Raw genomic sequence first — 11,768 nt, forward strand, 5'->3', positions numbered from 1 at the left:
ACGCGTCCGATCTCTCGTCGTTCAGCGGTCGAACCGTATCAGACGTGCTACTGTGGACACTGACCCAAGTCACATATGCACACGAACTCCATGTCGATTGTCGCACATCTACGTTGGAGATTAACGGTTTATTTCTTGCAGGTCCCCAAAGAACATTAGTTTGAACTGACGTCTTGTAGACTTTCTCAATTGAGTCGCCATCAAAGTACTGCATATTCTAGCGTCGCTCTAGTCAAACACTGGTGATCTAAACGCATTTATTTACTTAGCAGTTGAAGAAGAGGAAATTCGTAGCTCAAGTTGTAATGATGGTTTATTGATTTGTTCGCTTCCACTCCACTCGCAACGCGTTGTCACCCCTAGTGGCAAATCAGCGGGTGTTTCATTAGTAAGCACAAGTAAACTGTGGTTCTACTCGATTCGAAAGCGTTACTGGTGGGTGATACTCTCGATCTGGAGCACTATATTCGTTACCTAGGGCTTTGACTGGTAGGGTTGATGTTCAGTGAGTGCAGCTCAGAATTTCCAATAGGATCAATTAAGTGGCCCCAACAGTGTTTCCTACCCTTTCAGCCTGCTGTTTATCAGCCGTGTGTTTATCCAACAACTGCGTTGAGTGACGTTTTTAAAAATTCGTCTTACACTGAATGGGATGTGTTAATGATTTACTTATTGATCAATTCTCTCCACTTCTTGATCGGACAACACTCATACTCGTACACATTTTGACTTCATTGAACAAGGCAAGATAATTTCCCAGATAGTGTCTACATGTAGAGCAGTATGCACGCATTGCAGTTGGTTATGGTTCATGCATCTGATCTGTCTATTTATGGCGTGACGCACACGGTTGAAAGCCTCCATGGGTGTTGTGTTTTAACTGTTTATATACTTCAAGCCGGAATGTTTATTCAAAATTTCTCGCGCCTCATTCCAGTGCCGATTAAATCACCCCTTATCGCTCCAGTTTGTTTACCTCGCTCGATAGTCAGAAGAAGTAATATCATAAGACCTCGGGCCCAGTTTTAGACTGGCGTCTCTGTGCTGATTGTAATAATCTTCTGCTGGTGACCCTCTTTGTAGGGTACCCCCTTCTCACACTATTATAAATGACAAACATCTCTCTAAGGCAACTGAATTTGAGTCATCCTTTTTGGAGGTGCTATGAAGAAGAATTACTGCAGTAACTAAGCAACGGGCCTACATTTGCGTACAGTTCCTGTCAGAATTTGATGTTGAGCTCGAAGCCCTCAAGCTTACACCTCTTCTGTTAGGATCGTGATGATGTGTGTCTAATCTGGCTAACAACTTCATGAATGACACCCACGTGTATTTAAACTCCGTATCTCTCCTTCTTCCTTTGTTCCAGGGAAACGTGGCCTAATGAGGAAAGTGAAGAGCAAACTTTCCAAAAGCACCCTCAGCATCACACAAGCCGTGGCCAAGAAAGCCGGTGGGGACAAGCTCTATCCAGATCCCCATGGAAGGTAGGTGCGGAACGCATGGAGTTGGGACAGATGTGAAAATCAATCCAGAAACGGTTTCTCTCACTCCCAGCTAGCTTAGCTCAGTGAGATTTATCAGTTCCACTTCATAACTTGGCATCTAGTCCCTTACACGATGGGAAAATGGAAGGCGGCATTTTTGCCTAGTAAATAGTTTTCGCTTGGTTATCTTTAGCTATGTCTATGAGATATGCTGTTACTTAGCTGTGGCGCTGGGATGCAAGTCTTGCTGTACTGTGCTTAGAACCGATGGGTTACAGAATTCGACCAACTCAACCCATAAGTCCCTCCATGTCCCATGACCTAACCGAAACATTTTGCTAGCTGACTTCAACAAATTCTTAAAGCCAAATTGAAATTATGCACGTTGCATATCCCCATAATGCTCAGGTTTGTGCGATACATGTTAAAAAGTGCAGTTCTCCGTTTTTGAATTAGAGGGCATATACAGTTATCCGCCCATAGGAAATAAGTATTTGACCTCTTCTGGGGCTGGTGTCTTTTCTGCAGATTATCCTCCGAATTCTGGCTAAAGGGAAGTGCTGTCGTGGATTTTTCTTTGGTGTAGCTTCTGTTGAAGAGGTAACGATCGGATGCGAACGATGGAGTTATGCTTTCGGAGCGGACTTGACTGAGGAGCCCTTCAGGGCCTTGGACGTGCGAGTCTATATTTACCCAAAATCATCTAGGCCTACAGTGGAGTACTGGAGAGGTCAGGTGTATTAGTTCCGTTGGAGAACTTACATCCTAACCTTAAGACCCAATAGGGTCTGAGTGATCTAAAATGGCGTAATAGACATTTACATCCCTGTTGTCCTGGACAAGACGCATGTCAGTGTGTAGTAATTACCCACAGAATGGATCGTCCTTTTGGGCTTTGTTCTCAGCTGGTTCTCGAACTTTTTCCTTCGGTTCATGTTCAAATCTTTTGAATAAATCTTTCATCTGAGAATTTACCTTAGAGTGTGTGCGCGAGATAAACCGGTATGTACCTATCCCTTTATCCTAATCACCTAACCAACGCACTCCCACCAACTTGTGTGATCGATTAGCTGCAGTTTTCACCTCTTCAGACTTGTTTTTCTGCAGCTTTGGTTGTATTCCTTTCTACACAAGCTCACAATCGCCTCGCCCGATTCATCGCACGTGACTGCCACCAGCTTAGCTGCGTTTTCGAAACTGCCAGTATTCTAAATTCTTTAGCCCAGTAGTAAGTTTTGCACTTCCTTACTAGGCGCGTAACACACTCGCCGAGTGAATCCAGCAAGTCTTAACAGATTATCACACGTCTGGCTATTTTTTCTCCACGTCGAAAGTGTCTATTATCACGCCTTACACCTTTTGATTATTTTGCTTTCCAGCGTTCTGTCTGTGGCTTCATCTAGAGGTAAGTGTCTATTTTGTTTTATGCCTTAGATGCCGTTCGTTGAGGCTCGTTCGTCCTGTCTTGTCGATCGCTGTCCATCCGAAAGTAAAGTAGTTGTCGGGCCTTAGTGGAGACATTTTTTTTAAAAGATGGGACGCTATTCTTTTGAGTATTCCCATGGGAAACAAAATAAAGCATTTAACAAGCAGACTCATCTGCATACTAATTTGGTCTTTACGGGAGACTCATATAAATCCAAGCTGAATCTCTCGTCCAAGTGTTTTCGACAACTTTATGAATATTTTTCCTTATAAAAAGGTGAAATACTTTAATTTCTCGGGGAATTAGTGCACCGGAGTGGTCGTGAAACGACTATGCAGCCACCATAATTCACTGAAATTCGCCCACTAACTCATGTAAAGCGGTATTTGTCTCTGAAGTTCGAAACGTCTCACGGATGATATTGGTGGATCATATTTATTTAAGCTAGGATGGAACATAAACATCACAAGCTGTACAGTAGATTGCAACTGGATAGGGGTCGTGGACGAGAATCGTTCGCCCGAAAGTCGGTTTCCCTTGATGGCTGTGGAACAAGCTAAAAGGCGATTCTCACTGGTGAAAAGCTGAGTGGTTGGTACTCAATAGATCGTATGACTATCACTATGAAATAGGCATTGGGAGGTGGGCATTGAACGAAATTGAATGGGATTGCTTATCAGTGAAGGTAGGGTACTTGTCAACCTTAAATAATTCGGTCTGCTACGCATGACTAAGTTGAGTATTTTGTGATCATGTCTACTTACCATTCATCTATCGGGGAATGGGCTGTTTCGTCCCCTACTGTAACTTCCGTGTGGGTTCACCCCGGATCGTGGCTAAAGGAAAACGCCAGTGTGGCTTCTTCTAGGGAGGTGGGGCCACTTTTTGGTGCCCTGTGTCAGTGCCCCTGGTTAGAACAGATCGGTTTAATTCTACGACAAGTACATAGGACCGGTACTGGTTTTAGTTGCTCGTGCTACACTATGTGACTGAGCCTTTCAACGGGTAAGGTGACTTTGCATAGCTGAATGGTATCCAGACAAACTGAAGGGGGGGGGGTTATCATATTTCATCTGCGTCGTTCATCGTAGACTGATGGTGGACGACTGGTTGAAGACTTCTGTCAGATGACACAAACGTAATCAGAAGCGATCTCAATATCAGAGTGGTGGAACTCGAAAGAAGAGCCGTTTTGGTCAACAGTCTACGTTGAATACCTATGGGTCACACGGGGATGGTTGTCTAATGGTGTTCGTAACAAAGGAGGTGTCTGTTTTTGATGAGGACGAATGGCTCCAAATGGATAAGAAGGAACCCCGCAGAACTGGCTAGCGAGTAATACCTCGATGGAGGCGGTTATTACTGAAGCACGTCAAGTGAACTGTCTTATCGAATGATAGTGATGCCATACTTTTTCCAAGTGTAATCCAATCGTATTGCTTACGTGGCCCTTGTGGCCGAATGATATGGTGTTCAGCTGCTAGGGTCTCACCACCAGGTGCACCCTACCGAGTATTTCAGTTTAAGGTTCAGTTGACTTGACCTACAAGGTGAAATCTCATTCAAATGAGGGACATTCATGGGGGATTAGGTGATTCATTTTATTTATGGGAGACTTAGCAAAGGAACTCCACCGGATTCGATCGCACGAAGAACGGCATAAGTTTCCTTCACAAGCGCTATTGTGCTTACACACTTTTTATGGTGGAAGAGGCCCGGGCGATAATTTTTACCGTTTTTTGTGTGTGACCCTTAACCATTCATGGAACAATGGACAGCGAAACGGCCAAGTTCTCATCTGCTGAGACTACGTTCGTTCTTCCTCGCGTTTGGGCTCGTGTAAATGATTCTAGGTTATTGGTTGACAGCATTTCTTGTTACAGAGTAAATCGCCAGCACTGTACACCAGATAGTTTCTTGATAGCGTCTCTAAATCTCCCGGGAATTTCGAGCATAAACTAGAACGAATGGCGTTAAGGTCTCTTTGTCAGGGTTGTCATATTTGGCGTCTCCTGTTCAGAGGTTTTACTGTGGGTTTACTGTTCTCGTTTTTTTTTGGGAATCTCATCAGGGCTCTAGATGCTTCTTCTATGTGGTGTCATACTGCCTAATGAGAGTGGTGCAGCGACAAGCACCTTGGACGTGAACCCACAAGGATTCAAGACCATGACAAGTATTTATTTCACATCGGGACGTTTGTAAATTTTTAATAGAACGTCTTTCTGGGAAATGTAAAGACGAAATAGCACACGGTTTTAGTGATTCAGATTCTTGTATGATGAATCGGCTTCACTGACGTCCCTCAGCGCTAACGCCCGTATCGGAGAACTAGTGGTAGACCCAAACACAGACTTAACCAGATTATCTTCCATAGTCATGTTTTGTGGAATGTGTGAAAACCCGGCATCCGGTCACTCTTTTGATAGCTGGGATTTGAGTTGTTCTCTGATACAGCACAACCGTCCTGTCACAACGTAGCGGTCACGGTGATAATAGGGATACTTAAGTACCTCACTCGCCATCACTTTGGTTCTCCTGACTACTCCCCGCTTAAGATTCCTATTATGACGGCATATCTTTGAGTATTTTCACGGCTACACCCTACTTACTTTTCTCATTTACAGAGCACATCCAATTCCCGGACTCTACTTCAGGTCAAAACCAACGCCCTCCAAGCGGTTCAATGACTAGTTTGCCTCGTGAAAATTATGCTCCAGACGGTGCTGTGAGGTCTGGCCCAACGGGTGAGTCCATCTTCTCCTACCAGATACTGTCGGTAATTTTCTCATCTGAGAATTTGTTTAGCCTTTCGTTTCTCCCCACGATGACCCGGTTCGTCAGCGTTCTTTTAGTGGCACCAAAAGGGAATTTCGGCATTGCGCCTTAGACTCCAGACAACGGCCTCTTCAGTTCGCCACTGAAATATTTAAACGGAAGTTGGCTGCCTATTCTTGTGAATAGTGATTACTGTATGCGTCGGCGAGATGGCCTAAAATTACCGGACTTATCACCGGTTTTCCTATATGTTTATTGATTCACCCCTATTCAATCGTTTAATTGACCTCACCGTAGAATGCACCTTTTAATGGTTTATGAGTCTTGATATTAGGATGAAAATGTTTTTTTTGGGAGTGTGGGGGGCTGCGGAAGAATCCACCAAAGCCCAAAGGCAGTGTTGGCAAATTAACCGTGAGGGCGATTTTATTTCATGATTGAACGATCCGACGTCTCTAGACTTTTGATCGTCAGTTTCTTCCGACCATAACTGATCGCCGATTGCTTGAAACGTTTGCTCAATAAGATGTTGACAAGCAAGTACTTGGTAGTTCACGTTACGTGGCAACACGAATTGTTTTTTCTACGCCCATCTCTCTACGGTCTGTAACCCCTTTTGACTGAAATTCATTTATTTTCACCTGCATATGAAAAGAATCGCTATAGGTATGGTGTCACCACTTACGTAGCACCAGTTTATCACATTCTATGTAGCTCCTACTGGCGCTAAGTCAGTCTCTCGCTCTCTGGCATGACGCTCGCGTTCGTTTGTTTTAAAATTGCCTTCATGATTGTTAGACATCACCATTCAGTTCTAGTTCATCACTTGTCTATGACAATTGCTCTGCTTTGGCACAATCCTCGTGGACGCTTCATTACTCGGACGATGTTATCATACCTCTTTTATTCTTGGACAATATGATACCAGTATTTTCTTACACATCGTAACTGTGTGGCCACTGGGATCAGAATGCATACCTTTTGTACTACTGATACTAGCAGGAGATTGGTGAAGCCTAGGCAGCTGTTGGGAGACCAGGGATGGATTTGAACTTCCGTGTCAGTAAGTTTCGCTGGAGCTTTCGAGCCTTTGCAAACTCGAGGTTCGTAGCATAATCGCCGAACCGATCCAGATGTCCTCCCATATCTGGGAGTTCATGATGCTCAGGTCGAATCAAACTCAACAGATGGAACATGGCTAGACTACATTTGTTCCCTTTGGTAAATTTGGCAGGTCAGCTAGGTTTCGTTCACTACGTTGCAGCTAAAATATCACCTAATTAATTATGCAGTCAACCTACTTGGCGGCATCTTTCGGTTACTTTTCGTGTGCACGGCAAGAAGTTCATTATGTCTTTCATCCAAACTCTGTGAAAATTGTGAGGTGGTTAGTTAGGTTAGGTGGCTTCGTTCTCCCGAGAGAATCTGTTTTAAGGAATCCGATAGTGCGGTGGGTGACGGTGTAAGACTGGTTTCATTTTCTCATTAAAGTGATTGCGCTGTGCATATAGAGTAGTTTCTCTTGGGGTCCAGGTCAAGTCAAGTCAACTCCAATGATACCCACTTTTGCCTACAGATCGTAGTAACTAGATACACCCTGAGTGTTTTCACTTTTAACAACTTAGTTCGCCGTTTTTTTTCACCCACTTTTGAGATCGTAGTAACTAGATACACCCTGAGTGTTTTCACTTTTAACAACTTAGTTCGCCGTTTTTTTTCCAGATATGAATGAAATGAAGAGGGTGAGACATTGAGAACTCAACGTATTTCATAAAAAACATGAAACAGATGAGCAAATCAATACGCATATAATTATAAATTGACTTCAAAATGATCACATGCAGTTGAGTAGTTCACTTCACATTGTATTCTAAGCCAGCTACTTACAAACATTACCTCGAAAAATACGATTGAATCTCTTTCTCAGTAGACCGATATGAATAGATATTTTTGGCACGCCGTTTGCCAAAACCTGTACACAATCACTGGTTCGCACATATAGTTGAGTTGATAAGTTCGTTGTGATTCTAACCATTGTCTAATGCCTTACTATACATGGCTTCTTCACTGAATGTTTACCGCAATGCTGTCACTCGGGACACCTCGCGCCTGGAGGGAATTTCAACATGTGCCTCAGTCGATCGTTCCAACCCAAATTACTGCAAATCTTCTTATTGTCAACCAGTCGCAAAACACTGAACCAGTGCAGTGTAGGGTACAAATTAGCCATCGACTTTGTTGAACGGTGATGCATTAAAGAGGCATTCGTGTACTCATTGTGGTCCTCTCATGTGCCACCTTATTGGGTCACGAAGAGACTGGACCTTACCGTGGTGTGACGGTTTGCGCACCTCAGCGATCCATTGAGCTATACTGGAGAGTGTCCCGCGACACTCACAGAGTCTCTCATACCAGGTTGGTCAAGGTTAGAGGTCTGACGAACCCAGTCTCCTGGCTCTCCAGGTTGGGGGTTGGAACATGTGGCGACTTGTTCCGTAGAAACGGTAATGCATTTGCATTTCCAACTAGTGGTAGACCCAAACACAGACTTAACCAGATTATCTTCCATAGTCATGTTTTGTGGAATGTGTGAAAACCCGGCATCCGGTCACTCTTTTGATAGCTGGGATTTGAGTTGTTCTCTGATACAGCACAACCGTCCTGTCACAACGTAGCGGTCACGGTGATAATAGGGATACTTAAGTACCTCACTCGCCATCACTTTGGTTCTCCTGACTACTCCCCGCTTAAGATTCCTATTATGACGGCATATCTTTGAGTATTTTCACGGCTACACCCTACTTACTTTTCTCATTTACAGAGCACATCCAATTCCCGGACTCTACTTCAGGTCAAAACCAACGCCCTCCAAGCGGTTCAATGACTAGTTTGCCTCGTGAAAATTATGCTCCAGACGGTGCTGTGAGGTCTGGCCCAACGGGTGAGTCCATCTTCTCCTACCAGATACTGTCGGTAATTTTCTCATCTGAGAATTTGTTTAGCCTTTCGTTTCTCCCCACGATGACCCGGTTCGTCAGCGTTCTTTTAGTGGCACCAAAAGGGAATTTCGGCATTGCGCCTTAGACTCCAGACAACGGCCTCTTCAGTTCGCCACTGAAATATTTAAACGGAAGTTGGCTGCCTATTCTTGTGAATAGTGATTACTGTATGCGTCGGCGAGATGGCCTAAAATTACCGGACTTATCACCGGTTTTCCTATATGTTTATTGATTCACCCCTATTCAATCGTTTAATTGACCTCACCGTAGAATGCACCTTTTAATGGTTTATGAGTCTTGATATTAGGATGAAAATGTTTTTTTTGGGAGTGTGGGGGGCTGCGGAAGAATCCACCAAAGCCCAAAGGCAGTGTTGGCAAATTAACCGTGAGGGCGATTTTATTTCATGATTGAACGATCCGACGTCTCTAGACTTTTGATCGTCAGTTTCTTCCGACCATAACTGATCGCCGATTGCTTGAAACGTTTGCTCAATAAGATGTTGACAAGCAAGTACTTGGTAGTTCACGTTACGTGGCAACACGAATTGTTTTTTCTACGCCCATCTCTCTACGGTCTGTAACCCCTTTTGACTGAAATTCATTTATTTTCACCTGCATATGAAAAGAATCGCTATAGGTATGGTGTCACCACTTACGTAGCACCAGTTTATCACATTCTATGTAGCTCCTACTGGCGCTAAGTCAGTCTCTCGCTCTCTGGCATGACGCTCGCGTTCGTTTGTTTTAAAATTGCCTTCATGATTGTTAGACATCACCATTCAGTTCTAGTTCATCACTTGTCTATGACAATTGCTCTGCTTTGGCACAATCCTCGTGGACGCTTCATTACTCGGACGATGTTATCATACCTCTTTTATTCTTGGACAATATGATACCAGTATTTTCTTACACATCGTAACTGTGTGGCCACTGGGATCAGAATGCATACCTTTTGTACTACTGATACTAGCAGGAGATTGGTGAAGCCTAGGCAGCTGTTGGGAGACCAGGGATGGATTTGAACTTCCGTGTCAGTAAGTTTCGCTGGAGCTTTCGAGCCTTTGCAAACTCGAGGTTCGTAGCATAATCGCCGAACCGATCCAGATGTCCTCCCATATCTGGGAGTTCATGATGCTCAGGTCGAATCAAACTCAACAGATGGAACATGGCTAGACTACATTTGTTCCCTTTGGTAAATTTGGCAGGTCAGCTAGGTTTCGTTCACTACGTTGCAGCTAAAATATCACCTAATTAATTATGCAGTCAACCTACTTGGCGGCATCTTTCGGTTACTTTTCGTGTGCACGGCAAGAAGTTCATTATGTCTTTCATCCAAACTCTGTGAAAATTGTGAGGTGGTTAGTTAGGTTAGGTGGCTTCGTTCTCCCGAGAGAATCTGTTTTAAGGAATCCGATAGTGCGGTGGGTGACGGTGTAAGACTGGTTTCATTTTCTCATTAAAGTGATTGCGCTGTGCATATAGAGTAGTTTCTCTTGGGGTCCAGGTCAAGTCAAGTCAACTCCAATGATACCCACTTTTGCCTACAGATCGTAGTAACTAGATACACCCTGAGTGTTTTCACTTTTAACAACTTAGTTCGCCGTTTTTTTTCCAGATATGAATGAGACTGAAGAGGGTGAGACATTGAGAACTCAACGTATTTCATAAAAAACATGAAACAGATGAGCAAATCAATACGCATATAATTATAAATTGACTTCAAAATGATCACATGCAGTTGAGTAGTTCACTTCACATTGTATTCTAAGCCAGCTACTTACAAACATTACCTCGAAAAATACGATTGAATCTCTTTCTCAGTAGACCGATATGAATAGATATTTTTGGCACGCCGTTTGCCAAAACCTGTACGCAATCACTGGTTCGCACATATAGTTGAGTTGATAAGTTCGTTGTGATTCTAACCATTGTCTAATGCCTTACTATACATGGCTTCTTCACTGAATGTTTACCGCAATGCTGTCACTCGGGACACCTCGCGCCTGGAGGGAATTTCAACATGTGCCTCAGTCGATCGTTCCAACCCAAATTACTGCAAATCTTTTTATTGTGAACCAATCGCAAAACACTGAACCAGTGCAGTGTAGGGTACAAATTAGCCATCGACTTTGTCGAACAGTGATGCATTAAAGAGGCATTCGTGTACTCATTGTGGTCCTGTCATGTGCCACCTTATTGGGTATCGACTTGAGCCTTCCAAACAACTTTTCCCACGTGGAGAGTTTTTCGGGAGGTTTTTAAACCTTGCAAACTATGGTTATTCGAATTCAAAGGAAACCGATGGTTCTCGGTTTATTGGTCCATATTTTCAACAAACGGGTTTATAAACGAGTATGAACAAGTATAACAGTTCGCACCTCAGGGTGACTTAGTGCATGGCTAGAGTTCAACCATGGTTGTTTCATCAAACAAGGTAACTCAGGCTACACAAACCTGTAATGGTGAAGCAAGACTCGAGCGCCCGTGCATTACCCAAACACTGGTTATCCATACCCCAGTGATGACTGGCTAATTAACTGATTTGCAGTGTTACTAGGACACAGTACTGACAGTGGATTTTTGTTGTGAGCACGAAGAAGGATTTCCACTGAAACCTCTGACTGCACGAACTTTGAATTCGATTCTTCGGCAGATGGTTACATCGCATAGTTTGATCTCGCATACTTATCAGTACTTCTGTCTATTCTGCAAATGTAGCTGAGACGCCCAAAAGTGAGATTCGCCACATCCATATATATTTTCACAACAAACTATTTGAGTTATATAACGAATCTACTTGTGAGGTTCCATTTAGACGGGCGTACGATCGTTCTCGCTCACTTTTTAACGCTCTCACCTAAGGCATTATTGGAACAACCTGGGTGTGAATATCATAGGTGCCTCGGCACGATCCCCTCTGTTTCGTGCACCACCCTCGGTATGAGGTCGTTGACAGACATAGAAATGAATGCATTCAGCAAGCAGTAATCGCAATAAATCCAACTGGATTAGTTTGAATGGACTATCGAGGACATTTTTATGATTATCTTTAATAATGTGGTGTGATTGCGAATAAGGG

At 43.6% G+C, this 11,768-nt stretch overlaps 3 protein-coding genes across 3 annotated transcripts in view; 1 reads left to right on the plus strand and 2 right to left on the minus strand.

The window, feature by feature from the left end:
• The window catches only part of T265_10788 (hypothetical protein), a gene marked incomplete at both ends in the record, with an annotated part of 30,226 nt that extends 19,869 nt beyond the window's left edge, over positions 1–10,357 (plus strand). The window contains 5 exons of the mRNA XM_009177258.1: positions 1,370–1,487; positions 2,867–2,892; positions 5,538–5,657; positions 8,510–8,629; positions 10,305–10,357. Of these exons, the coding sequence (XP_009175522.1) occupies positions 1,370–1,487; positions 2,867–2,892; positions 5,538–5,657; positions 8,510–8,629; positions 10,305–10,357 (437 nt within the window). The remainder of the gene's footprint in view (positions 1–1,369; positions 1,488–2,866; positions 2,893–5,537; positions 5,658–8,509; positions 8,630–10,304) is intronic.
• T265_10789 (hypothetical protein) lies at positions 6,705–6,884 on the minus strand (the record flags this gene model as incomplete). The annotated part of the gene is made up of 1 exon (XM_009177259.1): positions 6,705–6,884. One exon carries the CDS (start codon positions 6,882–6,884, stop codon positions 6,705–6,707), a length of 180 nt encoding a protein of 59 aa, XP_009175523.1.
• Positions 9,677–9,856, minus strand: T265_10790 (hypothetical protein; the record flags this gene model as incomplete). The annotated part of the gene is made up of 1 exon (XM_009177260.1): positions 9,677–9,856. One exon carries the CDS (start codon positions 9,854–9,856, stop codon positions 9,677–9,679), a length of 180 nt encoding a protein of 59 aa, XP_009175524.1.
• Positions 10,358–11,768: the final 1,411 nt, after the last annotated feature.

This window comes from Opisthorchis viverrini (assembly GCF_000715545.1).
Source record: "Opisthorchis viverrini unplaced genomic scaffold opera_v5_407, whole genome shotgun sequence".
In the NCBI taxonomy this organism is placed as follows: domain Eukaryota; kingdom Metazoa; phylum Platyhelminthes; class Trematoda; order Opisthorchiida; family Opisthorchiidae; genus Opisthorchis; species Opisthorchis viverrini.